This window comes from Oncorhynchus tshawytscha, linkage group LG14 (genome assembly GCF_018296145.1).
Source record: "Oncorhynchus tshawytscha isolate Ot180627B linkage group LG14, Otsh_v2.0, whole genome shotgun sequence".
In the NCBI taxonomy this organism is placed as follows: Eukaryota; Metazoa; Chordata; class Actinopteri; order Salmoniformes; family Salmonidae; genus Oncorhynchus; species Oncorhynchus tshawytscha.
In genome coordinates, this window is record NC_056442.1 from 6,109,662 (window position 1) to 6,136,617 (window position 26,956).

At 42.4% G+C, this 26,956-nt stretch overlaps 1 protein-coding gene across 2 annotated transcripts; it reads left to right on the forward strand.

Annotated features, from left to right (window-relative positions):
• Positions 1-1,695: 1,695 nt before the first annotated feature.
• On the forward strand, positions 1,696-26,369 carry LOC112266437 (heparan-sulfate 6-O-sulfotransferase 3-B-like). 2 transcript variants are annotated; one of them, XM_024443903.2, is made up of 3 exons: positions 1,696-2,841; positions 24,902-25,663; positions 25,924-26,369. In XM_024443903.2, exons 1-3 carry the CDS (start codon positions 2,273-2,275, stop codon positions 25,928-25,930), a joined length of 1,338 nt encoding a protein of 445 aa, XP_024299671.1. In that variant the 5' UTR covers positions 1,696-2,272; the 3' UTR covers positions 25,931-26,369. The 2 variants fall into 2 exon arrangements, with proteins under 2 accessions (XP_024299671.1, XP_024299672.1); XM_024443904.2 differs by having other exon boundaries at positions 25,927-26,369.
• Positions 26,370-26,956: the final 587 nt, after the last annotated feature.

The window sequence follows — 26,956 nt, forward strand, 5'->3', positions numbered from 1 at the left end:
GGCAGGGCAGGACAGGACAGGACAGGGGTAGGACAGGGCAGGACAGAACAGGACAGGACAGGACAGAACAGGACAGGGGAAGGAGCCATGTGCTGGAGCAGTCACGGCAAAAAGACGATGGAATACTAAAGTGCTTCACCACATCGTCATAAAAGCCTTTGATGGTGGGGGTTTCAGGAAAATCTCAACAAAAGCTTGAGATCGGTATAAAAGCTTAAGAAACATGCATTTTTTAAAAAGCTTACTGGAAGCACTTACAGTCATTATGATGCAGATTGAGAACAGCATGAGAATAGGCTATATTCACGCACACTGTCCTGCACGAGTGGGCTATGCACACTGTCCTGCACGAGTGGGCTATGCACACTGTCCTGCACGAGTGGGCTATGCACACTGTCCTGCAAGGCCATGCAGCATGCAGGTTATGGTGTAATTTTGGAAAAGGCGGTAATGTTGGAGGTGCATTGCAAAGAAAATCATCAGGAAATGATTACACACACGCACTTGCGCTCGCACGCACACGCACAAGGCTGCCGGCCCAGACGGCATCCCTAGCTGCGTCCTCAGAGCATGTGCAGACCAGCTGGCTGGAGTGTTTACGGACATATTCAATCTCTCCCTATCCCAGTCTGCTGTCCCCACTTGCTTCAAGATGAACTGAACTAAGTGAATATTGCCCCGTGGCACTCCCTTCTGTCATCATCAAGTGCTTTGTGAGGCTAGTTAAGGATCATATCACCTCCACCTTACCTGGCACCCTAGACCCACTTTAGCAGGGAGAACAGCCACGGCCTGTTCTCCCCGCTACCATCCAGAAGCCGAGGTCAGTACAGGTGCATCAAAGCTGGGACCGAGAGACTTAAAAACAGTTTCTACCTCAAGGCCATCAGACTGTTAAATAGCCATCACTAGCCGGCTACCACCCAGTTACTCAACCCTGCACCTTAGAGGAATCACTGGTCACTTTAATAATGTAATTTTAATGTTTACATACTGCTTTACTCATTTCATATCTATATATTGTATTCTATTCTACTGTATTTAGTCAATGCCACTAACATTGCTCATCCTAATATTTATATATTTCTTAACTCCATTCTTTTCCTTTAGATTTGTGTATATTGTTGTTAGATACTACTGCACGGTTGGAGCTAGGAATACAGGCATTACACTACACCAGCAATAACATCTGCTAAATATGTGTATGTGACCAATAACATTTGATTTGATTTGACACACGCACACCAACGTAGTGGTTGCAAAGGTGCTTTGCTTTCCTTTAGTCTGTCACTATTGGACCTGTCCAAGGTTCTGGAACGCTATAGCCTAGTATAGACCGTTCAGCTCAGCACATGGCTCACTTTAAATCCAAGAAGACATACGACATTTGTTTGAAAGTCATGTAGTTACTATTAGGAATTTGATAAACCTGAAGTTTGACATCAGAAACGCCTTTGCAAACTGACTGAAAAGGAATTTGATGTCCATTCATGGGGCTGGCCAGTGTAAGCTATAGGCATAATCATGTATCCCCGTTTCGATTGGCTTAAAAAGTAATGTTTTAGTGCGAATATTGTTATGGTGGCCAATGGGTATTTCACGTAGGCTATGTTCATGGATTGGTCGATTTTACAGCAAGTGATAATAAATGATTAGTTCATATGTAGATGGCTCTCTATCCTCCTCCGCTTTCAATGTATTGCCCTGCGCACAGATGAACAATTGTTGTTGAGATGTTGACTTGAAGAGCCAGCCTTAATCGACACAAAAGTGTTATTTAAAAACATTGTCGTGGTGACGCAAAGGTTTAAAATGAACAGTGAACCGGTAGGCTATAGAGAGATGCATGGATAGTGCGTGTGCGCCTGGTGGTTATGCTACTAATGACAGCGTGATGCATTTATGCGAGGTTGCAGTCGCCGCCTCCGGACAGAGCTGTTGTCGAAGAAGATGCTGAATCAGCTGCGCGCTCGTGAGATAGACTACCCCGGGTAGGCTATGTCTGTTTTTCAAATTTCACAAATGTCTCCTTTGCTTCTGACAATAGAAGACGATACATTGGCATAGCGTTGGGAATAGTTAAAAAAAAAAAATTAAAAACATTTTGCTGCTGGAAATAAATAGGCTGCCTGTCTAGAGAGATGTTCATCGCTCCAAAGGAGACATCAAGTTTGACAACTGTAACCATCTAGGCTACGATGAAGCAGGGTGCACGAGGAGTTAGAGCATTTGGTTTGGCTGGAGACTTTATGTTACCGCTTATATCAATGGCATGACTATTTCACCACGCACAATGGAGGATAAATCCAACAAAATCATTTTGATTCCGATACTGGCCGTGGTCTTCTTGATGATAGGCTATCAGTACATTTGTCCAGCCGGCAGTAACTCTTGTCGCTTCCTAACCAGGGACAAGTTGAGTGGAATGTTCCGCCAATATCACTCGGGGGACGACATTTACGCGTACCAAGAAGGGCTGGAGTCGGAGGGTTCCTCAACAACTCTGTCCAAATTCAATTTTACTGACCGAGACCTTGAGCGACACGTGGATTTCAACATCAAAGGAGATGACGTTATAGTGTTCCTTCACATCCAGAAGACCGGTGGGACTACTTTCGGACGGCACCTTGTCCGAAACATTCACCTCGAACAGCCCTGTGATTGTATGCCAGGACAGAAGAAATGTACCTGTCACCGCCCGGGCAAAGCGGAGTCCTGGCTTTTCTCCAGGTTCTCTACTGGCTGGAGTTGTGGTCTACATGCGGACTGGACCGAGCTGACTAACTGCGTGCCTGTAGTGATGAACAAGAAAGACAAGAAGGATGCTCAGAGGGACCGACGGTATGGGTTCTCAATTTGATTCTTGTTCCTGTAGCTAATCAAGTAGAGCCTAAACTGTTTGTGGCCAGGAGAAACAGTGTGAGATGCAAGTGTACATTGACAGAATTCAATTCAATGATCAGATAGGTTTGAAAGAATAATGTAGCCTACACTACATTTCTATAACAGGAACAATAGCATGCAACACGGGTGGCAACCTGGCCCTAGGGGGCTGCAGTGGGCAGGCTTTTGTTCCAACCCAGCTTGAACACCAATTCAAATCATTATGGTTTGTATTAAAAGACTATGATTAGCCTCTCTTTTGAATAGAGCGTGCTAAAAGCTTGATTACACACATAGAAGACAAGGCGCTTGACTAAAGATATTTACAATCCCCCCCCCTTGCACTCATTTTCCTGTTGAAAATGAATTAGCCCTTTTCTGAAGGCTTTAACAGGCAGTAGTTATCCTCACAGAGGGCTACTGTACACTACCCCTTTATAAATGGTTATAAACACATTATAAACACATTATAAACTGCCTCTATTTCAGGGTTATTCCATTTTGGGGTAGAAGGGCTGAAACACTTCTAGTTAAAAAAAAAATAAACAAGGTTTTTACTTTTGGGTTCGGCTTGACATGACAATCATTTAATCTTGTTGTCTTTTTGATTGGTGCATTTGTCCTCTTGTTGGTCCTGATCCCATACTTCTGACTGTAGCTTTAGGATGTACTGTAACCATGGGGATAATACAAGTAGAGCACTGTAGATTGTCCCCATGGTTTTTTGTTGATATCAAGAGTTCAAAGATAATTAACGATAATGAGGGTGTTATAAAAGACCATATAGACTGAGATAGTAAAACCTGAAACAGTAAATCTGGTACAACGCACGTGAGTATTCCAGAAATATGATCTGCTTGTATAAGAAGAATAAGCATGGAAATGAAACGGGTCAAACGGTCAGACCAGAACCATTAATTACCTTCATTTGAGAGAAAAAAAATCTCAGATAAAATGGTAAAATATTAACAAAAATAGACTGTCTGGAAGTTGTCTGAGTGGGGAGGGGATAACTGAAAACAAGCTGTTATTGGTAGTGAGGTTTGGAACTCTCTTTCTTATTGGTCTATTAACCTATTTGCCTCCTGGTGATGTCACCCCAAAATTCCATCCCACCAAAACAGGCTGAAATTTCAGGCAGCCTTTTCAAACTGCTCTTACAGTAAAGGGCACTATCATCATTTTCACAATTTTACTGTATTATTCCAACCTCATATTGTGGAAATATATATAAAACACACGAAAAGCATGTTTTTGACTGCACTGGGACTTTAACATGGGAAATTGAGAGGTTGCCACATGCTAGCCTATAGGCTAGCATGGAGCATCTATGGGGACATGATGGTCTTTAGTGGAGACAGAGCTGCCATCTGTCTATTGTTGCCCTCGGGTCATCTCACAGACACCCCATCATCTGGTCTCCCTGGTCGAGGCTGTGTCAGGGCTGGTGCCAGGGCTCTGACAGCGTTGGCATTTCCAGGCAGTCCCCATGCAGCTCCAGAGCATGGGACGCTTCAGTCAGGCTAACGCATGAAAGGTCACATCAGATCCTGTCACATCAGACTACCTTCATTGGAGCGACCAGCGTGGGTGAATGTGGATGTATCTCATTTTCCTAACCAACATAATCAGGATTAGGCTCTGCCCTAATGCTAAAATCCCTCCCTCCCTCCCTCCCTCCCTCCCTCCCTCCCTCCCTCCCTCCCTCCCTCCCTCCCTCCCTCCCTCCCTCCCTCCCTCCCTCCCTCCCTCCCTCCCTCCCTCCCTCCCTCCCTCCCTCCCTCCCTGCACCCACCCACCCACCCACCCACACACACATACCTCCCTCCCTCCCTTCTTGACCTCCGTCCTACTTTCCACATAATCTACCTTGACCAACCCCATCAGTGAGTCATGTGAGGTTACTGCCAATCACTAATAAGAGCACCGTGCCACTGAGTCCAGCATGGCGTGCTCCTCACAGCAGCAACACACTGCTCCAACCTTAGAATCTGCTTCATTTGTCAGGTCTGCTCTTCCACAGTCAGCTGCAATGGTAGGAAAGAGAGAGAGAGAGAGAGAGAGAGAGAGAGAGAGAGAGAGAGAGAGAGAGAGAGAGGAGGCAAACCTCACTGTCTCACCCAAGTATAAAGATAACATAATTACCTGTTCTGGGGTCAATTCCATCTCAGAACAATCAAATTCAAATTGCATTGAATCACCGGCTATGAACTGGAAAACTGCCCATTATCTTCGATGACAGTTTATTTTCTTCAATTCATTGAAAATGAAAGTCAAACCCTGAGGCTGACGGACACGGCTTTTACTCAGAGCCTGTGAACATTGGCTAATGTGTTTCTTCCACAAAGAGACACCGCTACTAGAATAGACAAAAATATGTTATTAACATTTTGCTTTGTTTTATAGGAGAGATAAAACATCCTACCCAGGACCCACTGCAGTCTAATAGTCTAATAATATGGGTTTTGTGCACATAATCCAGTACACTGATGATTCAGCGTTGTCTTCCTCCTCCACGTTTCACTGGCACTAGGACCCAAAGCAGACCATGAGAAAATGAGAAAAAACCCATCTGGTGGCAAATTTCTGACATTAATCTTGTCCTGCACTTAAGTCAATTTCTCATCCGTAAAATCCCTCAGCTCAAGATTCCCATCTGAAGAGAAGGCGGTTTTATGTAAGCTCCTCTCACAGTTAGTTCAGAGGGTAGATTGAAATTCTAACTGTATTTACAGTGAATTTCACTTAGCTCTGTCACAAGCCATTTCACAAACACATAGAACAAGGAAGTCACATCAGATAGGACAAAAATGAATAAGAATAAGTCATTAACATAAAACGGATAATATATGATCAGAAGGTGTTTATCAGTGGAGGTGTAGCCCCAGGTGTATTCGTGTACAGCAGATGTCTCACACTCCGAGGTGTGTGTGTGTTCCAGACACTCGGTATAGATCAGCAACACACACACATGCACAGAAAACCTCTGAGCATGCTCTTCACACATCATTAGACACAGCATCCCGGTTCTCATTCACCCTTTCTTTCGTTGCATAAGGCAAGAGAGAGAGAGGTATGATTTCCGACATTAATTAGCCAAGTTGGTATAAGGTAACTCTGTCATTAGTGTGTTCTCTCTGTGTAGTTTCTATAGACCTGGGTTTAACTAGACCAGGCTTCCCAAACTCAGTCCTGGGGTGTACGTTTGGTTTTTTCTCTAGCACGACACAGCTGATTTAAATAATCAAAACATGATGATGAGTTGGTTATTTGAATCAGCTGTGTAGTGCTGGAACAAAAACCAAAACGTGCACCGAGAGGGGGCCCCAGGACCGAGTTTGGGAAACCCTGAACTAGATCAAAGGTCCATTCAGTTATTATTTCCCATAGAAGTTGGTCAATTGATCATATGCCTTAATAAAGTCTTGTGTCAGCAACACTTTCTCCCAGCAATTGACTGGGAAGTCTTTCAAAAAACCAATGTGTCGTTGGTTAGGATCATATTCCAAAAATGTATCAGTCCCTAATCAGAACATGCAAAAACGTAATATATTCCATTGTAATGTAATATCATGCATTCTGCAGAGGTATTCAGAGGATAGTAGTAATCTCCACATTCCTTTACGAGAGATTACATCGTTTTATCATCTGGAGGTAGATTAAGGAGCAGATCCCGATTTATACACAAACTTGTCGCTCTTCATGTGTATGTATAGCACATCACTAAAGTCCCGAATACAAGCCTGTTGTTCTTCATGTGTATGTATAGCACATCACTAAAGTCCCAAATACAAGCCTGTTGTTCTTCATGTGTATGTATAGCACATCACTAAAGTCCCAAATACAAGCCTGTTGTTCTTCATGTGTATGTATAGCACATCACTAAAGTCCCAAATACAAGCCTGTTGTTCTTCATGTGTATGTATAGCACATCACTAAAGTCCTGAATACAAGCCTGTTGTTCTTCATGTGTATGTATAGCACGTCACTAAAGTCCCAAATACAAGCATGTTCTTCATGTGTATGTATAGCACATCACTAAAGTCCCAAATACAAGCCTGTTGTTCTTCATGTGTATGTATAGCACGTCACTAAAGTCCCAAATACAAGCATGTTCTTCATGTGTATGTATAGCACATCACTAAAGTCCCGAATACAAGCCTGTTGTTCTTCATGTGTATGTATAGCATGTGTATGTATAGCACATCACTAAAGTCCCGAATACAAGCCTGTTGTTCTTCATGTGTATGTATAGCACGTCACTAAAGTCCCAAATACAAGCATGTTCTTCATGTGTATGTATGGCACATCACTAAAGTCCCAAATACAAGCCTGTTGTTCTTCATGTGTATGTATAGCACATCACTAAAGTCCCGAATACAAGCATGTTGTTCTTCATGTGTATGTATAGCACATCACTAAAGTCCCAAATACAAGCCTGTTGTTCTTCATGTGTATGTATAGCACATCACTAAAGTCCCGAATACAAGCATGTTGTTCTTCATGTGTATGTATAGCACATCACTAGAGTCCCGAATACAAGCATGTTCTTCATGTGTATGTATAGCACATCACTAAAGTCCCAAATACAAGCATGTTCTTCATGTGTATGTATAGCACATCACTAAAGTCCCGAATACAAGCCTGTTGTTCTTCATGTGTATGTATAGCACATCACTAAAGTCCCGAATACAAGCATGTTCTTCATGTGTATGTATAGCACATCACTAAAGTCCCGAATACAAGCATGTTCTTCATGTGTATGTATAGCACATCACTAAAGTCCCAAATACAAGCATGTTCTTCATGTGTATGTATAGCACATCACTAAAGTCCCAAATACAAGCCTGTTGTTCTTCATGTGTATGTATAGCACATCACTAAAGTCCCAAATACAAGCCTGTTGTTCTTCATGTGTATGTATAGCACGTCACTAAAGTCCCAAATACAAGCATGTTGTTCTTCATGTGTATGTATAAATACAAGCCTGTTGTTCTTCATGTGTATGTATCACTAAAGTCCCAAATACAAGCCTGTTGTTCTTCATGTGTATGTATAGCACATCACTAAAGTCCCGAATACAAGCCTGTTGTTCTTCATGTGTATGTATAGCACATCACTAAAGTCCCAAATACAAGCCTGTTGTTCTTCATGTGTATGTATAGCACATCACTAAAGTCCCGAATACAAGCATGTTGTTCTTCATGTGTATGTATAGCACATCACTAAAGTCCCAAATACAAGCCTGTTGTTCTTCATGTGTATGTATAGCACATCACTAAAGTCCCAAATACAATAGCACATCACTAAAGTCCCAAATACAAGTCATGTTGTTCTTCATGTGTATGTATGTCACTAAAGTCCCAAATACAAGCATCACTGTTGTTCTTCATGTGTATGTATAGCACATCACTAAAGTCCCAAATACAAGCATGTTGTTCTTCATGTGTATGTATAGCACATCACTAAAGTCCCAAATACAAGCATGTTCTTCATGTGTCCCAAATACAAGCCTGTTGTTCTTCATGTGTATGTATAGCACATCACTAAAGTCCCAAATACAAGCCTGTTGTTCTTCATGTGTATGTATAGCACATCACTAAAGTCCCGAATACAAGCCTGTTGTTCTTCATGTGTATGTATAGCACATCACTAAAGTCCCGAATACAAGCCTGTTGTTCTTCATGTGTATGTATAGCACATCACTAAAGTCCCGAATACAAGCATGTTCTTCATGTGTATGTATAGCACATCACTAAAGTCCCAAATACAAGCCTGTTTCTACTTGTTCCTTTCCCCTCTCTTTTTCTGTCTTATCATGAAGTGTTTTGAGTACACAGGTTTCACGACAGAGATTCTGTGTGCGTGGTATTACAGTAACAGCTGTGTGTGTGTGTGTGTGTGTGTGTGTGTGTGTGTGTGTGTGTGTGTGAGGTAGAGGTCGACCGATTGTGATTTTTCAATGCAGATACCAATACCGATTATTGGAGGACCAAAAAAGCAAATACGTATTAATCGGCCAATTTTTTATATTTTTTAATTTGTAATAATGACAATTACAACTACTGAATGAACACTTATTTTAACTTAATATAATACATCAATAAAATCAATTTAGCCTCAATTAAATAATGGAACATGTTCAATTTGGTTTAAATAATGCAAAAACAAAGTGTTGGAGAAGAAAGTAAAAGTGCAATATGTGCCATGTAAGAAAGCTAACGTTTTAGTTCCTTGCTCAGAACATGAGAACATATGAAAGCTGATGGTTTCTTTTAACATGAGTCTTCAATATTCCCAGGTAAGAAGTTTTAGATTGTAGTTATTATAGGAATTATTGGACTATTTCCCTCTATACCATTTGTATTTGATTAACCTTTGACTATTGGATGTTCTTATAGGCACTTTAGTATTGCCAGTCTAACAGTATAGCTTCCGTCCTTCTTCTCGCTCCTCCCTGGGCTCAAACCAGGAACACAACGACAACAGCCACCCTCGAAGCAGTATTACCCATGCAGAGCAAGGGAAACAACCACTCCAAGGCTCAGAGCGAGTGACGTTTGAAACACTATTAGCGCGCACTAACTAGCTAGCCATTTCACTTCGGTTACACCAGCCTCATCTCGGGAGTTGATAGGCTTGAAGTCATAAACAGCGCAATGCTTGACGCATAACGAAGAGCTGCTGGCAAAACGTAAAGAAAGTGCTGTTTGAATGAATGTTTACGCGCCTGCTTCTGCTTACCACCGCTCAGTTAGATACTTGTATGCTTCTATGCTCAGTCAGATTATATGCAACGCAGGACACGCTAGATAATATCTAGTAATATCATCAATCATGTGTAGTTAACTAGTGATTATGATTGATTTATTGTTTTTATAAGATAAGTTTAATGCTAGCTAGCAACTTACCTTGGCTTACTGCATTCGCATAACAGGCAGTCTCCTTGTGGGGTGCAACGAGAGGCAGGTCGTTATAGCGTTGGACTAGTTAACTGTAAGGTTGCAAGATTGGAACCCCCGAGCTGACAAGGTGAAAATCTGTCGCTCTGCCCCTGAACGAGGCAGTTAACCCACCGTTCCTACGCTGTCATTGAAAATAAGAATGTGTTCTTAACTGACTTGCCTAGTTAAATAAAGATGAAATAAAGGTGTAAAAAATAAAATAAAAAAATAGGCCAAATCGGTGCCCAAAAAGACCGATTTCCGTTTGTTATGAAAACTTGAAATCGTCCCTAATTAATCGGCCATTCCGATGAATCGGTCGACCTCTAGTGTGGGGTGAGTGCTGCGTGTAGCTCACCCAAGACAACCCAAAGGATTGGAAGTGACTTATTTTGAAGAAAGAAACTGCTACAATTAACATGTCAAGCTACTGTAATTGTTAACACTACAAGTTTAAGTATTAGAGTAGTAGCATGCCAATGGCTGTGTCAAAGAATTTCAAAATACTTTTGTCTGACTCTGAATTTCTCTAATATAAGGTCATTTGAAATAGAGACATAACTTAACTGTTTTCATGTTAGTTGTTTTCTGAGAAGCAATCAGGACATGCTCGTAAGTGATATGTGACTGTGTTATTACCTGTTTGGTTATCTGTGTCTGTAGGCCTATGCTGTGGTTCCATCTATTACTGTATGTAGTTCCATAAGCAGTACATGGTCTTTCTGATAACTGTGTTAAAGAGAAAGGTGACATGCTAACTACTACAATCCTGACAGGCTGCTGTACTCCTGACTTGTATAGTTTATCTTTAGGAAATGTCCAAGTCTTTGCAACAAAAGCAGGTTTCTGTCAATTGAGAAATATGCGCTGCCATGTGCTGGGGGAGAAGTGAAGGCTGAAATACATTGGGGTCCAAGTAACCCACTGGAGAGACCATTATTATTTTTTAATTTTTTATTTGAACCTTTATTTAACCAGGAAGGGCTCATTGAGATTAAAATCTCTTTTTCAAGAGCGCCCTGGCCAAGATAGGCAGCACCAAGTCATTACAAAAAAATTACAGACAGACAACGTGAAAAACTACAAGTAATCTAGTAAAAAACATTGAATTCACAAGAGTATAAAACAGGAAATTAAAAACATTGACAGGTCAGGGAATCAGCCTCAAAGTCCTTCATCAGTGATTTAAAAACACCAATCGGGACAATTATTCTTTGGTGTCTCCCCGCCTACCCTCCGTTCCTCTCCCTCTCACCCTCGCCCTCCTTCTCCTACTCCCCTCTCACCCTCACCCTCATTCTCCTTCTCCTACTCCCCTCTCTCTCTCAATTTAATTCAATGGGCTTTATTGGCATGGGAAACATGTTTACATTGTCAAAGCAAGTGAAATGGATAAACAAAAGTTTATCTCACTCTCTCTCTCTCTCTCTCTCTCTCTCTCTCTCTCTCTCTCTCTCTCTCTCTCTCTCTCTCTCTCTCTCTCTCTGTCACACACACACTACCCAAGATCTACCCGGTAAATCTCTCATTTTACTCCACTGTCTCCACACCAGTATCCCTGGGGCTTTCCTGTAGCTCCCGAAATAGCATCCCAGATCTGAGACCATCAGAGAGCCACAGTTAGCCCTCTCTCTCTCTCTCTCTCTCTCTCTCTCTCACTCTCTCTCTTGCTCTCTCTCTGTCTCTGTCTCTCCCTCTCTCTATCTGTCTGTCTCTCTCTCTGTGCTGTATCGAGTAACATACCTTCTCTGCCTATTCTTCTGTGGGCTTGTAATGGACTGCACATTGTACTGTGGATGTGCAGTAAGTGTGTGGGCATTTGTCTGTGTGTGCGCGCGCGCGTGTGTGTGTGTGTTGGCACATGGGCATGTGTGGGTATATAAAGGTATTCTATTATCACCACAACTGGCAGAGCATTCCAGTAGAGGAAGTGATCTGCTCAGTCACGTCCACTAATTGCTCAATTAATATGCACAACTCTATTTAATCCAACAGCATCAGCCGAACGAGTGGTGTTAAGTTATGACAGCGTCTCTAAAGGAAACAAGGGTTTCACAGCTGTTCACGCTTGGCTAGCACGTAGCATCTTTCCCTGCTTTAAATGAGTGTTGCATCAGCATTCACTTTTCATCTGTGGAGAGAGACTATACACGCCGTCGAACAGAAGAGAGTGAAGAAGTGATCTGATTGGTCCCTAATACAGTTGAAGTCGGAAGTTTTCATACACTTAGGTTGCAGTCATTAAAACTCGTTTTTCAACCACTCCACAAATGTCTTGTTAATTAACAAACTATAGATTTGGCAAGTCGGTTAGGACGTAATTTTTCCAACAATTGTTTACAGACAGATTATTTCACTTATAATTCACTGTATCACAATTCCAGTGGGTCAGAAGTTTACATACACTAAGTTGACTGTGCCTTTAAACAGCTTGGAAAATTCCCGAAAATTATGTCATGGCTTTATAAGCTTCTGATAGGCTAATTGACATAATTTGAGTCAATTGGAGGTGTACCTGTGGATGTATTTCAAGGCCTACCTTCAAACTCAGTGCCTCTTTGCTTGACATCATGGGAAAATCAAAAGAAATCAGCCAAGACCTCAGAAAAAACTATTGTACACCTCCACAAGTCTGGTTCATCCTTGGGAGAAATTTCCAAATGCCTAAGGTGCCACGTTCATCTGTACGCCCTGACCTCAATCCTATAGAAAATTTGTGGGCAGAACTGAAAATGTGTGTGCGAGCAAGGAGGCCTACAAACCTGACTCAGTTACACCAGCTCTGTCAGGTGGAATGGGCCAAAATTCACCCAACTTATTGTGGGAAGCTTGTGGAAGGCTCCCAGGAATGTTTGACCCAATTTAAACAATTTAAAGGCAATGCTACCATATACTCATTGAGTGTGTGTAATCTTCTGACCCACTGGGAATGTGATGAAAGGAATAAAAGCTGAAATAAATCATTCTCTCAACTATTATTGAATAAAAGTGGTGATCCTAACTGACAGGGAATTTTTACTAGGATTAAATATCAGAAATTGTGAAAAACTGAGTTTAAATGTATTTGGCTAAGGTGCATGTAAACTTCTGACTTCAACTATACATGGTGACAGTCATTTACATTCAGAAAGAGAAACATTGTTTCTGTCCCAAATGGAACGCTATTCCCTATTTAGTGCACTACTTTTGACCAGGGCCCATAGTGCTCTGGTTAAAACTAGTGACCTTTAGTGAATAGGATGACATTTGGGACTCACCTACTGAGAGAGACACACTAACAGTCCCATTCTGCCAAGTGTGAGCTCTGACGTTACTTGATGCTCTGTATCAAATATTCTCAGTGAGGACTTAGTGAGCTCAGTTGCCATAATTGGGGCTAGTTCGATTTTTTTACCTGACCATGATGATCTCTGGGCTCCAGTCATTATAAGTGAATTACCCCAACAACACCACACCTTCCAATCCTGGAACTGGCTTGAGCATCAATCAGCCATTTAACAAAATCAATCTCACACTAGAGTGAATGAATCTGTTCACTCCCACACTTGGCTGTACGGGCCGGGGACAGTGCTGAGAGTGTGAATGGACAAGAGGTCAGTCTGACCCATAGAACTGGAATGAGTTTCATTCTATTTCTAGGATCTGACCTTACGCTACAGACAGCTCAGGCAGGTCTTTCAACTCCCGTGGAGTTGTCCTCCCTGCAAGCTCTAAGAAGGGCCTTTGTATATATAGTATCTATGCTCTTTTATCCATCACTTATATCATTCTCTGCCTCTTTTTTGTCACTTCTCCCTCTCACCCTCTGTCTGTATTTTTCTTAGACCCTGTGGTGCAGCGAGGGTTTATTATGTAGAGCTCCAGCTCTTTGTTGTGTCGTTGTGTCTGTTTGTCTCCCTGTCCCTCTTTGCCTCTTCTTCTATAACTTCCTCTCTCTCTCTCTCTCTCTCTCTCTCTCTCTCTCTGTGTGTGTTTGAGTTTTCATTAAATAGATCTCTAGACCAGACTGGGGAGGATATCTCCTACAGTCTGACTGCTGGCAGTAGTCACACAGCTCCACATGGCTCTGGCTCGATGGACACACTCATGATCCAACTCCCATCTGATCGTTTCCCACATTAATATAACTCCCATACTGACATTCTAATATTCTGAAAGAAATGTTTAGGTGATGTGATTTTAGATGTTATCTTCAGTTCCCTGTTTTGACAATCTTTCAGGCCCTACAGTAAGTATTGAATGAATCTGCCACTAAGTGATCTGCCACTAAGTATGACCACATTACCAAGGACACAACCTCCATTCCCAGCAGCAAATTCCACCTCTTGCAGGGGGGCCGGGGAGCAGGAGGTCACAAACTCACACTCTCTGGGTCTCCTGCAGAGAAGCTAATTCCCACACCAGAAAGGGGTGTCGGAGAGTGTTTGAGGGTGTTAAGTTTGGGAATAGGACAACCGATTGGGTTATTGTGAAGATGAAAATGTATGATAGAAAATGGTACGCCTCGTGTAGCCTATGTGGGTGAATGTAGCTTCAGTGTGGTGTTAGTGACACGTTTGAATTGGATTTGCATTGGTTGTGTGGTACACTCCCCGAGAACCATCATCACCCTAGCTTCAGTGTGAGGTAGAAACATCCACCTCTTTCAAACCGCTTTATCTACCCGTATCACACAATATGGCGGAAGTAAGGGTAGGGTAGGAACGCTAGTACACAAGTACCAGGTCAGACAACCGTGATTTATTGAAATGTCTGATGGACTTATTCACCTCATTAGATTGGAATCACAGACAGTAGTCTCAGTTTGGCCAAACTTCCTATGGGGGGGACTTCGTGCACAGACTTAAAACAGTCAACACAGCAGAAGAGTAAGAGATGGTGCTGCAGTGGATAGCAGCCATTTTACAGGCTCCTGACCAATTCTTATTTTTTTTTTGTGCATAACGTGTTCGCCATAATTTCCTATGAACGAAAACAGCTTCTGGACAGAACAGCGACCACTAACCTCGATTTGGATGACAATTTCTACTTCAATGATTCAACAGCTCTGGACTTGCTGCTTACTCCAGACCAGGCACTAATCCCCGGGACTCGGAAAGAGGAAGCGACAGGGCAAGACAGGCAGACGTGCCGCCATCCTGATGAGATTATGTTGACGAGGAAATAAACCACCTTTACCCTCTGTTCTTTTGGTGAACGTACAGTCACGAGAGAACAAACTGAAGAACTTTAATATTCAATGTTTCTCTGAGTCGTGGCTGAACAAGGACATGGATAATATACAGTGCATTCGGAAAGTATTCCGACCCCTTGACTTTCCCACAATCATTTCAGCAGCACTCCACCAATCAGGCCTTTATGGTAGAGTGGCCAAGCGGAAGCCACTCCTCAGTAAAAGGCACACGACAGCCCGCTTGGAGTTTGCCAAAAAGGCACCTAAAGGACTCTCAGACCATGAGAAACAAGAATCCCTGGTCTGATGAAACCCAAGATTGAACTCTTTGGCCTGAGTGCCAAGTGTCACATATGGAGGAAATATGGCACCATCCCTACGGTGAAGCATGGTGGTGGCACCATCATGCTGTGGGGATGATCTGGGAGACCAGCCAGGATCAAGGGAAAGATGAACGGAGCAAAATGCCGAGAGATCCTTGATGAAAACCTGCACCAGAGTGCTCAGGACCTCAGACTGGGGAGAAGCTTTACCTTCCAACAGGACAACGACCCTAAGCACACAGCCAAGACAACGCAGGAGTGGCTTTGGGACCAGTCTCTTAATGTCCTTGAGTGGCCCAGCCAGAGACCAGACTTGAACCCGATAGAACATCTCTGGAGAGGCCTGAAAATAACTGCGCAGCGATGCTCCCCATTCAACCTGACAGAGCTTGAAAGGATCTGCAGACAAGAATGGGAGAAACTCCCCAAATACAGGTGAGCCAAGCCTGTAGCATCATACCCAAGAAGACTCGAGGCTGTAATCGCTGCCAAAGGTGCTTCAACAAAGTACTGAGTAAAGGGTCCTCACCACTCTGATTCAGAGGGGTTAAATGTGGAAGACACATTTCAGTTGAATACATTCAGTTGTACAACTGACTAGGTATCCCCCTTTCCATTTTCAGTTTTTTTTAATCTTTAATGCAGACTATACTATTTACCAAGAGAGTTTTCATCTAAATTTTTCATGGCTATCTATTTGCCACTACAAACCGATGCTGGCACTAAGACTGCACTCAACGAGCTGTACAGGGCAATAAGCAAACAAGAAAATGTACATACAGAGGCGGTGCTTCTATTGGCTGGTGATTTTAAAGCAGGGAAACGGAAATTAGTTTATCTTCATTTTTACCAGCATATCACCTGTACAACTAAATGCAACAAAAATGTACATCACATTTACTCCACACATAGAAACTCATACAAGGCTCTTGCCCTCCCTTTAGCCAGTCTCTATCCTCCTAATTCCTGTTTACAAGAAAAAACTCAAACAGGAAGTACCAGTGATGCCCTCAATACGGAAGTGGTCCGATGAAGCGGACGCTAAGCTACAGAACTGTTTCGCACAGACTGGAATATGTTCTGAATCCTACTATGCCGGCTCTGACACTCGTCGGATGTGGCAGGTTTAGCAAATTATCATGGATTAAAAAAGTTAACCAAGCCGCGAGCTGCCCAGTGACGCAAGCATACCAGATGAGCTAAATGCCTTCTATGTTCACTTCGAGGCAAGCAACACTGAACTAGTGTTGTCACAATACCATCATTTTGACTTCAATACCAGATTTAGTATCACATTACTCGATACCATCACAATACTCGATACCATCACAATACTCGATACCAAAACGACACTCAATACCAAAACGATACCACGGCAAAAAATAAGGCATATTAGCCAATGCCACAGATTGGCACCTGATCCAGACAGATAAACTCAGCTGCTGCTCTGTTAAATGTTTGGGCATCTTTTGAGCGCCTTTTTTTTTTAATCAACATATTTCAGAAACAGCCATATATAAGTGAATTAATCAATTATACAATCATACAATCAATTAGATTTTTTTCTGTTTACCAATCTAACTACATAATGGTAATAATTTATTTGAATGGTAAATCTCTGTTGATACATTTTGTAAATCAACATGTAGCCTTATCCACAAAACAGGTGAATACATATTCAATAGGAGTGTGTTGAGTTATTGAGCTTGTTTTAGCAGATTTCATGGGGCTACAGATGACAAACAATCTGTTTCCCTTCCATTTGTGACTTATTTTATTTCACTGATCAACAACATTTGCATAGAAGTAGCTTATTTTATAAAAATGTGCTCTGTCTCTTTAACCAGTAATAACATCCTTCATAATGCAGTTAGTTCGGTAATGAGAGACCGAATAAGTGAATTAATAACATTTTGGCAATCAGCTTTGAAATCAGCATTATTTGCTGATTTCATTTTGCTGATCACAAACAAAGGACTAGGGTAGTGAATTGATGTCAGATTTATCTGTAAGCTAGCAAGGAAAGTTATCCTACAAAGCTGGATGCTACCAGTATTTCATTGTAAAGGGTTCTAGCCTGTATAGACATTGTTTTGTGAACAATAATTAACAGTTTCAACATTTCTACAGGCAGTGTCGCATTATTCAAGTGTGTTAACTTCTGTGCAGTGGGTATCTAACATAATGCCGCCCAGACTCCCAGTGCAGGTTAGCAATGAGTAAGTGGAACAGGCACTCTATAACAAGGGGTCGGATGTGCTTATAGACAGAATTGATCCGTGAGACACATTTGACAGAAGTACCGAAAGTAACATAAATTCTAGCACCTAGTATCAAAAAAGTACAGAAGTTTTGGTATACCGTGCAACACTACTCTGAACCATGCATGAGTGCACCAGCTGTTCCGGACGACTGTGTGATCTTGCTCTCCATAGCCAATGTGAGTAAGTCCTTTAAACAAGTTAACATTCATAAGGCTACGTACTCATAGCAGCTGACCAGCTGGCAAGTGTCTTCACTGCTATTTTCAACCTCTCTCTGACTCGGTCTGTAATACCTACATGTTTCAAGCAGACCACCATAGTCCCTGTGCCAAAGAACGCCAAGGTAACCTGTTTAAATGACTATCGCCCCGTAGCACTCATCTGTAGCCATGAAATGCTTTGAAAGGCTGGTCATGGCTCACATCAACAGCATCATCCTCAAAAGGTTCTACAGCTGCACCATTGAGAGCATCTTGACTGGCTGCATCTTGACTGGCTGCATCACCGCTATGGCAACTGCTTGGCATCTGACCGCAAGGCACTACAGAGGGATGTGTGTGCAGCCCAGTACATCACTGGGGCCGAGCTCCCTGCCATCCAGGACCTCTATAACAGGCGGTGTCAGAGTAAGGCCCTAAAAATGGTCAAAGACTCCAGCCACCCATAGACTGTTCTCTCTGCTACCACACGGCAAGCGGTACCGATGCACAAAGTCTGGAACCATCAGGACCCCGAATAGCTTCTATCCCCAAGCCATAAGACCACTAAATAGTTACCCTAATAGCTACCCGCACTATCTGCATTGTCCCTTTTTGAACTAACTCTTTTGACTCATTACATACACTGCTGCTACTAATTATTATATATCCTGTGTCCTAGTCACTTTAACCCAACCTATATGTACAGTTGAAGTCGAAAGTTTACTTACACCTTAGCCAAATACATTTAAACTCAGTTTTTCACAATTCCTGACATTTATTCCTAGTAACATTTCCCTGTTTTAGGTCCGTTAGGATCACCACTTTATTTTAAGAATGCGAAATGTCAGAATAATAGGAGAGAGAATTATTTCAGCTTTTATTTCTCTCATTCCATTCCCAGTGGGTCAGAAGATTACATACACTCAAATAGTATTTGGTAGCATTGCTTTAAAATGGTTTAACTTGGGTCAAACATTTCGGGTAGCCTTCCACAAGCTTCCCACAATAAGTTGGGTGAATTCTGGCCCATTCCTCCTGACAGAGCTGGTGTAACTGAGTCAGGTTTGTAGGCCTCCTTGCTCACACACTCTTTTTCAGTTCTCCCACAAATTTTCTATGGGATTGAGGTTAGGGCTTTGTGATGGCCACTCCAATACCATGACTTTGTTGTCCTTAAGCCATTTTGCCACAACTTTGGAAGTATCCTTGGGGTCATTGTCCATTTGGAAGACCCATTTCTGGAGGAGTACAATTGTTTTTCTGAGGTCTTGGCTGATTTCTTTTGATTTTCCCATGATGTCAAGCAAAGAGGCTCTGAGTTAGGTAGGCCTTGAAGGTAGGCCTTGAAATACATCCACAGGTACACCTCCAATTGACTCAAATGTCAATTAGCATATCAGAAGCTTCTAAAGCCATGACAACATTTTCTGGAGTTTTCCAAGCTGTTTAAAGGCACAGTAAACTTGGTGTACGTAAACTTCTGACCCACTGGAATTGTGATGCAGTGAATTATAAGTGAAATAATTGTGAACAATTGTTGGAAACATTACTTGTGTCATGCACAAAGTAGATGTCCTAACCGACTTGCCCGAAACTATAGTTTGTTAACAAGAAATTTCTTGGAGTGGTTGAAAAACAAGTTTTTATTGACTCCAACCTATGCATGTGTAAACCTCCGACTTCAACTGTACATATCTACCTCAATTACCCCTGTACATTGACTGGTACCCCTTGTATATGGCCAAGTTATCGTTACTCATTGTGCATTTATTCCTCTTGCTATTCTTTTTTTTATTGAGAATCTCTCCATTGCTGGGTAAGTAAGCATTTCACTGTTAGTCTACACCTGTTGTTTATGAAGCATGTGACAAATACAATTGTATTTGATTTGAGCCATTTTCCAGTAAGTGACTCAATTCCACCTCATCAAGCCAGTGTGTGTCCTTAATGGTAATGAATGAGAATTGTCTTGGCTAATATTGATCCCATTTCCTCTACGGAAATATGAGTTCCTTGAAAGCCTAAGCAAGCGAGGGGGAGGTGAGGGGAGGCAAGGGGGGAGACAGGCAAGAGCGTCAAGTTCGCCCCACACACTCAGGTTAATCAATGAGAGGTTGTCTGCGCTGCAGATGAAGGAGACTTGGAGACAGGCCATAAGAGGGGCATAGAAATAGACATAGAATTCTAGGTCTATGGGAATACAAGGTGTTTCAACATCTCTTGCTCCTGTTTTAAGTGTCCCATCCATTCATTTACGTTAGTCATTGAGTGCTTTGTCTGATATAGCAGCATACTGTTTTCTTAGAGTTGTATTTTTTTTAATCATATGAGTTTGCGTCCAAGTATCTTCCTGACTATCATGGGTCCGAGTACCCATAACACCCTCTGTTTCCCTCAGACATTTCTAAACCGGAGAAATGTGTCAAAAAGGTCAGCAGACACTGCAGACACTGTATAGTTTACTAAATGCCAGTGGATACAAGTCCAGCCGTGTTAAATGCCATAAGCCAACTTCGCCCATTTCGTTTTTTTTAATATTTGACCAATTATCTTTATTCAACCATCCATCAGACAGACACCGGGAGTCCTGGCAGGGCATTGATTGCTTGTCCAGAGTGCCCAGAGTGTTTCTATGCACTGTTGGAATGGTCCGTTATGAATGATTGAGAGGCACTCATCTTATTAGGGTGGATAGAGGCCTCTCTCTTCCACTGGGTCAGATGCATCTGAAATGGCACCCTATTCCCTATACAATCCACTACTTTTGTCAAAATAAGTGCACTACATAGAATAGGGTGCCATTTTAGCCACAGCCTTTGCATTGACCAGAAGATGAGGAGGGGTGTTCTTCTGAATGAAAAGGATTATCTAGTAGTGAATTACGTTCTTGCTCATTTACATACTTTCCCTAAATTGCGTGGTTTACTATTTTATCTCAATAAATATTAGTGACTATTAGTAAATTATATCGGCTTCTTACAGTGCATGTTCATATTCCTTGTTGCAACACAATTTGAATTGAAGTGACACAGGGATTTTGTGAGAGCAACACAGAGAGGAGCTGGGCTCATTTGCCTGCACTTCTCTGACTGAGCTCTGTGGAAATAGTTGTTTGTTTCTCAAGGAAGTCATCAGGCAGGATCAGTCCTCCAGTTGCGCTAATAGAATCCGAGCTGTCTCATTCCACTATGGAAACCCAGTAGAAATCACAGGTATTCATTAGAGGAGTAGCAACCCGCTACAGCTGTTGAAACAGTGGGAGGCAGTTGTAGACGGTCATCTAAGGTCAGGGTTAAAGTACCGGTTTGAGGATGGTAAGCTAGATCTGTCCATGTACCTGCAGCGTTGAACCTTTTACTGCAGTGGGCTGAATAAGGGTCCCACACAGAGTGTTTCTTGGTAAGTCTTAAAACAAGAAGTCACCTGCACCATGTCAGATATAGAGTTGAAATGTATTACATTTTGAGTTTGCATCCCAATATTACACTTCATATACATAATGGAATAAGGAAAAATATAAAAACCGTTTGACATAAACCCACACTATTTTATGCGTTAAAAAAAGAAGAATGTTTATTAATTAGGAAAAATATGAATAACATTCCACCCATGAGGCCACTAGGTCATTTGACTGCAGGAATGGTCTACACAGACGAAATGGAGAAGATGTAATGAGGATGTTTTGTTGGCACGATGTCCCATTTTAGTTAGGTCGAAATGATTGGGAACAAAGTGGCTGCCAGCTAAACTCTCTTTTTTTGTCACCATATGCAGATGGGCCCTAAGCATTGTTCGACTCTCATTTATAAGGGATCATAATATATGTCTATAAGCACACAGAGTGTATAGGATTTGGCGTTAAATAGTTTTGGACTTTCACATTTTCAGCTTGTTATATTTAGATTTCATCCCCTTATAAAGATGACTGGTGCTAACACGGTTAAGAAAGCCACTGAGGTGGATGGGTAGCCTAGTGGTTAGAGTGTTGGACTAGTAACCGAAAGGTTGCATGTTCAAACCCCCCAGCTGAATGACATCTGTTGTTCTGCTCCTGGACAGGCAGTTAACCCACTCTTCCTAGGCTGTCATTGAAAATAAGAATTTGTTCTTACCTGACTTGCCTAGTTAAATAAAGGTAAAATATATATATTTTTAAAGCAAGCCCTTAGGCTCTGGTCAGCTTCAAGTGACTAGAGTTTCTTCTGTGCTGTAGAAATGAAACAAGTATACTGAACAAAAATATAAATGCAACACATAGCAATTTCAACTATTTAACTGAGTGACAGTTCGCATAAGGAAATCAGTCAATTGAAATTAATTCGTTAGGCAACAGCTCTGGTGGACATTCCTGCGGTCACCAGGCCAATGGTACACCCGCAAAACTTGAGACATCTGTGGCATTGTGTTGTGTGACAAAACTGAACATTTTAGAGTGGCCTTTTATTGTCCCCAGCACAAGGTGCACCTGTGTAATGATTGTGCTGTTTAATTAGCTTCTTGATATCCCACACCTGTCAGGTGGATGGATTATCTTGGCAAAGGCTCACTATGTAAATACATTTGTGCACAAAATCTGAGAGAAATAAGCTTTTTGTGCGTATGGAAAATGTCTGAGATCTTTTATTTCAGCTCATGAAACATGGGACCAACACCTTACATGTTGCGTTTATATTTTTTGTACAGTATATATGTAAATGCATGGAGTATAGCCCGTCTGTAAGTCAACATCCATCCTGTTACAGAATATGTTGTTCGCCCAGGTCAATTACATGCCAAACGTGTGCATGTTGAAACAATGTGCGTGTGCACTGTTGTTTTGCCCAGTAAGATAAAGCGGAACACTCAATTGTTTGATGACGGACTCTATTAACTGTTGACTGATGCCCCGACCTTCCCAACCACTCTGTCCCTCGAACACACACGCACGCACGTGCACACGCACACACACACACACACACACACACACACACACACACAGACGAGTAATCGGAGCACTTTGACATTCGTCCATTCATGTCAATAGGTCACTATGGAAGAATAGAAGGATGGAGCTAGAATGTCTGGATTGTGCGGAGACATATTGATGGGCCTGTCCTGTGGTTATGTAGAATCTTAATTGGACCAGTATTGTCACAGCAAAATCATCCTGCAGCAACAGGATTTAAACGGTTAGTCCATAATGTTGCTTGAACAGTGGTTAGGCTATTAGCTGGTCAAAATGTAGTAACATGAAAAGTGAAATACTCTCCATAGAACTGTGCGTTAGTGCGGGTTTTCTGTGAATGTATGCATATCCAGCGGTGCAGGAAAATTCTCAGCAACAAAAGAGTGATCAAATAAAGATCCTACATCTGTAATGGGGGTCTAAAATACCCTCTTCCCAGAAAGACTGTGTAGGCAGCAGCTCTGGGAGTGTGTGTCCATCTCTCTGTACAGCTCTGGGAGTGTGTGTCCATCTCTCTGTGCAGCTCTGAGAGTGTGTGTCCATCTCTCTGTACAGCTCTGGGTGTGTATCCATCTCTCTGTACAGCTCTGGGAGTGTGTGTCCATCTCTCTGTACAGCTCTTGGTGTGTATCCATTTCTCCCCACACTCACAGTGCCAGTTTAATTCATTTACAGCCTGTGCTGTGGTCGAATATCCATTACGGCTTGGAGTGTGTGTGTGTGTGTGAGTGCGTGTGTGTGTGTGCGTATGTGTGAGTCTGTGTGAGTGCGTGTGCGCTCACGCTCGCGCGCGTGTGTCATGAAAAAAAACGTTGTTAGGATCTATTTCTGCTGACACATTAAAATATCGGTCGATGGTAGTCTGCCACCCGACAATAATCTCCTAATTACCTTTGAGGGTGGTGTGTGTGTCTCCTGCACCAAAAGGTCAACAGTCAGATGGTTCTTTAAATGGCAGTCACAGAGCCATTATTACCACTTCAGTGGTGCAGACTGACATTTCCCTTTCCTTAATTACCCCTAAGAGTTTTGGTCGAAATCAATATTTGTTGATCAGTATAGAGACAACATCTGACATACTCTGACTACTCAACCCCATTGCTCACCGTTGAGAAAATCCTGTTCAAGCAATTCAGTTTCTGTTCAGGCAAAATGTTAGCGGCTCAGTGTTGACTATGATATCTATCGTATAAAGCGTCTTTTCCTTCTCCATCAGAATGTATAAGTGAATGCTTTGTGACGCTTCGTCTCCTCTGGCAGTCTCAACTCTTTTGCTAACCGCTCCTCATGAATCTCTAGCAGCTCTGCCGTCAGGAATCTCGAAGTGAAAACAAGCAGCGCTCTGCATTTGACACATACAAGATGTTTACTTTGCCGTATAGCTGCAGCTTTCAAGGTTTTAGTCTTGATCTCAATTCTCAAACTCCCCGTTGTACCTGTCGGGGGCCCAAAATGGTTCCCCTACTTTATTTGACTACGGGATAATGTAAAAAAAATACTGCAGTGCGGTGTGATCTGTATTAGAAAAAAAGTGATTCTATACACTACACTCTCATCTTTAGCCTATATTCCCTTTTTTGATTTAGAAGAAATCCTCCACGGATTGGATGTTCGATAAGTTCACCGTTTTCAGAAAAAGGACAGTAGAGCGCAACATGCTACTTAAATGTAGCTATTTGTTACGCAGTGAAAGGAAGGTACCGAGGTACGCATATTCAGGAGCTAGGGAGGCCTAGCAATAGGATGAGAAATGTCTCTTATTCAGTATTAAAAATGAGATAGCCCACTGTGCTCTCAGCTCATTAGGATCACTGTTTAGAGAGAGCGTTATTAGAGTTTCCTATCTTCTAATGCTGGCTATTTTTAAATGTGAGAAATATGATATTTTCTTCATTCTTTTCATCACCCCATTTCCACCTTTTTCTCTCTCTCACATGGCCAAATAATTATAGCTCATTGCCACTTCCTAGCTCATCAGCGAGTGTTACATAGAGGGAGGGAAAGTGAAAGACGTGTGCCAGTCTCACTCTCTCTAACGCTCCCACTTCTCCCACTTCCCAGTTCTGTCATTATGGATTGGAGAGCACGGAGGAAAGGAGACAAGGAAAGGAGACATGGAAAGGAAGGAAGTATTGAAACGAATGTCTTTTTCTGTCTTTGCTGCTGCAGGAACTTCTACTACATCACCATGCTAAGGGACCCTGTCTCCCGCTACCTGAGCGAGTGGAAGCACGTGCAGCGGGGCGCCACCTGGAAGACAGCCCTGCACATGTGTGACGGCCGCTCTCCCACCCAGGACGAACTGCCCGCCTGCTACAGTGGCGACGACTGGACCGGGGTCACGCTGACCAACTTCATGGACTGCCCTTCCAACCTGGCCAACAACCGGCAGGTCCGCATGCTGGCCGACCTCAGCCTGGTGGGCTGCTACAACGTCTCCACCATCGGCGCCGAACGGGAGCGCGGCCGTGTCCTACTAGCCAGTGCCAAGAACAACCTCCGCAACATGGCCTTCTACGGCCTGACCGAGTTCCAGCGCAAGACGCAGTACCTGTTTGAGCGGACATTCGGCCTGCGCTTCATCCAGGCTTTCACGCAGATCAACAGCACGCGGGCGGCCAGCGTGGGGGTGGGGGAGGGGGCTCTGCGGCGGCGCATCGAGGGGCTCAACGCCCTGGACGTGGAGCTGTACGAGTACGCCAAGGAGCTGTTCCTCCGGAGGTATCAGTACAGCCGCCAGACACAGCACCAGGAGCAGAGGTTGAGGAGGAGGCAGGAAAGGCAGGAGGAGAGGCAGCGGCTACACCAGCACACAGCCCCCATCTCCAAAGCCAGGAGGGAGGAGGAGGAGAGGGAGATAGAGGGGGTGGAAGGGGAGAAGGTGGGAGGTGTAGCCACCACAGAGGACTACAGCAGCCAGGTGGTGAGATGGTGAGGCCGCAACACCCATGCAAGGACTAGTACTTCCTGTCAGTTTCTCTCTCTCGCTCTTTCTCTCTCTCTCTCTCTCTCTCTCTCTACCTCTCTCTCTCTCTCTCTCTCTCTGCCTTGGGCTGCCCAATGGTGTCTTAATCTTTCAAATATATGTATTTATTATTACTATTTATCATGATGTTGTCAACTTTTGTTTCTCCTCTCATGCAGAGTTTATTGTGTGTGTTCATTTTCTAATGCTTGTCTGTTCTTCAAAGTAGGTGAACAACTCTAGTGTCAAATGGACATTCTACAAGATTTGATCAGAATCTCCATGGGACTGTACGTAAACAAAATAAGCGCCTCAGGATTCTTGAAAAGAATGTGGTTCGCTTAGGGTTGCAAAGGGAGGGTATATTACTGGAAACTTTCGAAGTTTACCAGTAAACTACCAGGATTTCGGTAGCTTTCTTTTTATATTTTATCAGATGGCATCTACTGGCCATTTTGGGTACTTCAGATTATCACAGGTGTCAGTAATTATCTGTGGCCCTCTATGTGGCCTTATCACATGTAAAATGTATAAAATAATCAAGTAAGATGATTCTAAAATAAGAAATTAAATGTAAAACCTGTAAAATATTATCCTAATATAAATCATCAATCAAAACCATTGGTGTTTAATATGAGGGTTTCAGCATTAAACACCTTTGTATTTTTTTCACACGCTTTTATTTATTTGACTATGTCTTTGTTGTAAATGTTTTGGCGCCAATGTGGTGGCAGTTGTGAAAAAAAGTCAATAGTTGGAAGAGTTGCAGAGTAAGATGAAAATAATGCCATTCTTAATTAGATGCTTTTTTCATTAATTAGGCTATTTTCTCTTGAACCATATGATCTATCCACTAGAAACTCATGGACAATACAGACACAGATATAAAATGTAAAAAATGTATACATATATGCATATAAATATTTTTAAAGTTATTTGAGTAAATTACCAAAGTTACCAAAGATTACATTTTAATTACCAAAATTACTGAAGATTCCGTTAACCTAGCTTTACAACATAGGACTTGCTCATGATTTCTAAAGTAAGATATGTTAGTAAATAACACAATAAATTATTCATTAACCACCCTCCCGTACTTTGGTTATTTAGGACAGGACTTGTATTAGTTTACCTTGTAAGTTTGCTTTCCAACTATGAGTTAGTATGTACAGTATGATGGTATTCAAGACATTCACCTGTAGGAAAGCTGTGCATTAAATGTACGCAGCGTACCACTGATTTCCAAGCTTTCCAAAAGC

What these genes read in the sequence shown, in the direction of transcription:
- LOC112266437 (XM_024443903.2), top strand. Translation starts at nt 2,273, where the DNA reads ATGACTATTTCACCACGCACAATGGAGGATAAATCCAACAAAATCATT. An exon ending in GATGCTCAGAGGGACCGACG is followed by an intron (nt 2,842 to 24,901) that starts GTATGGGTTCTC and finishes TTGCTGCTGCAG; the next exon opens with GAACTTCTACTACATCACCA.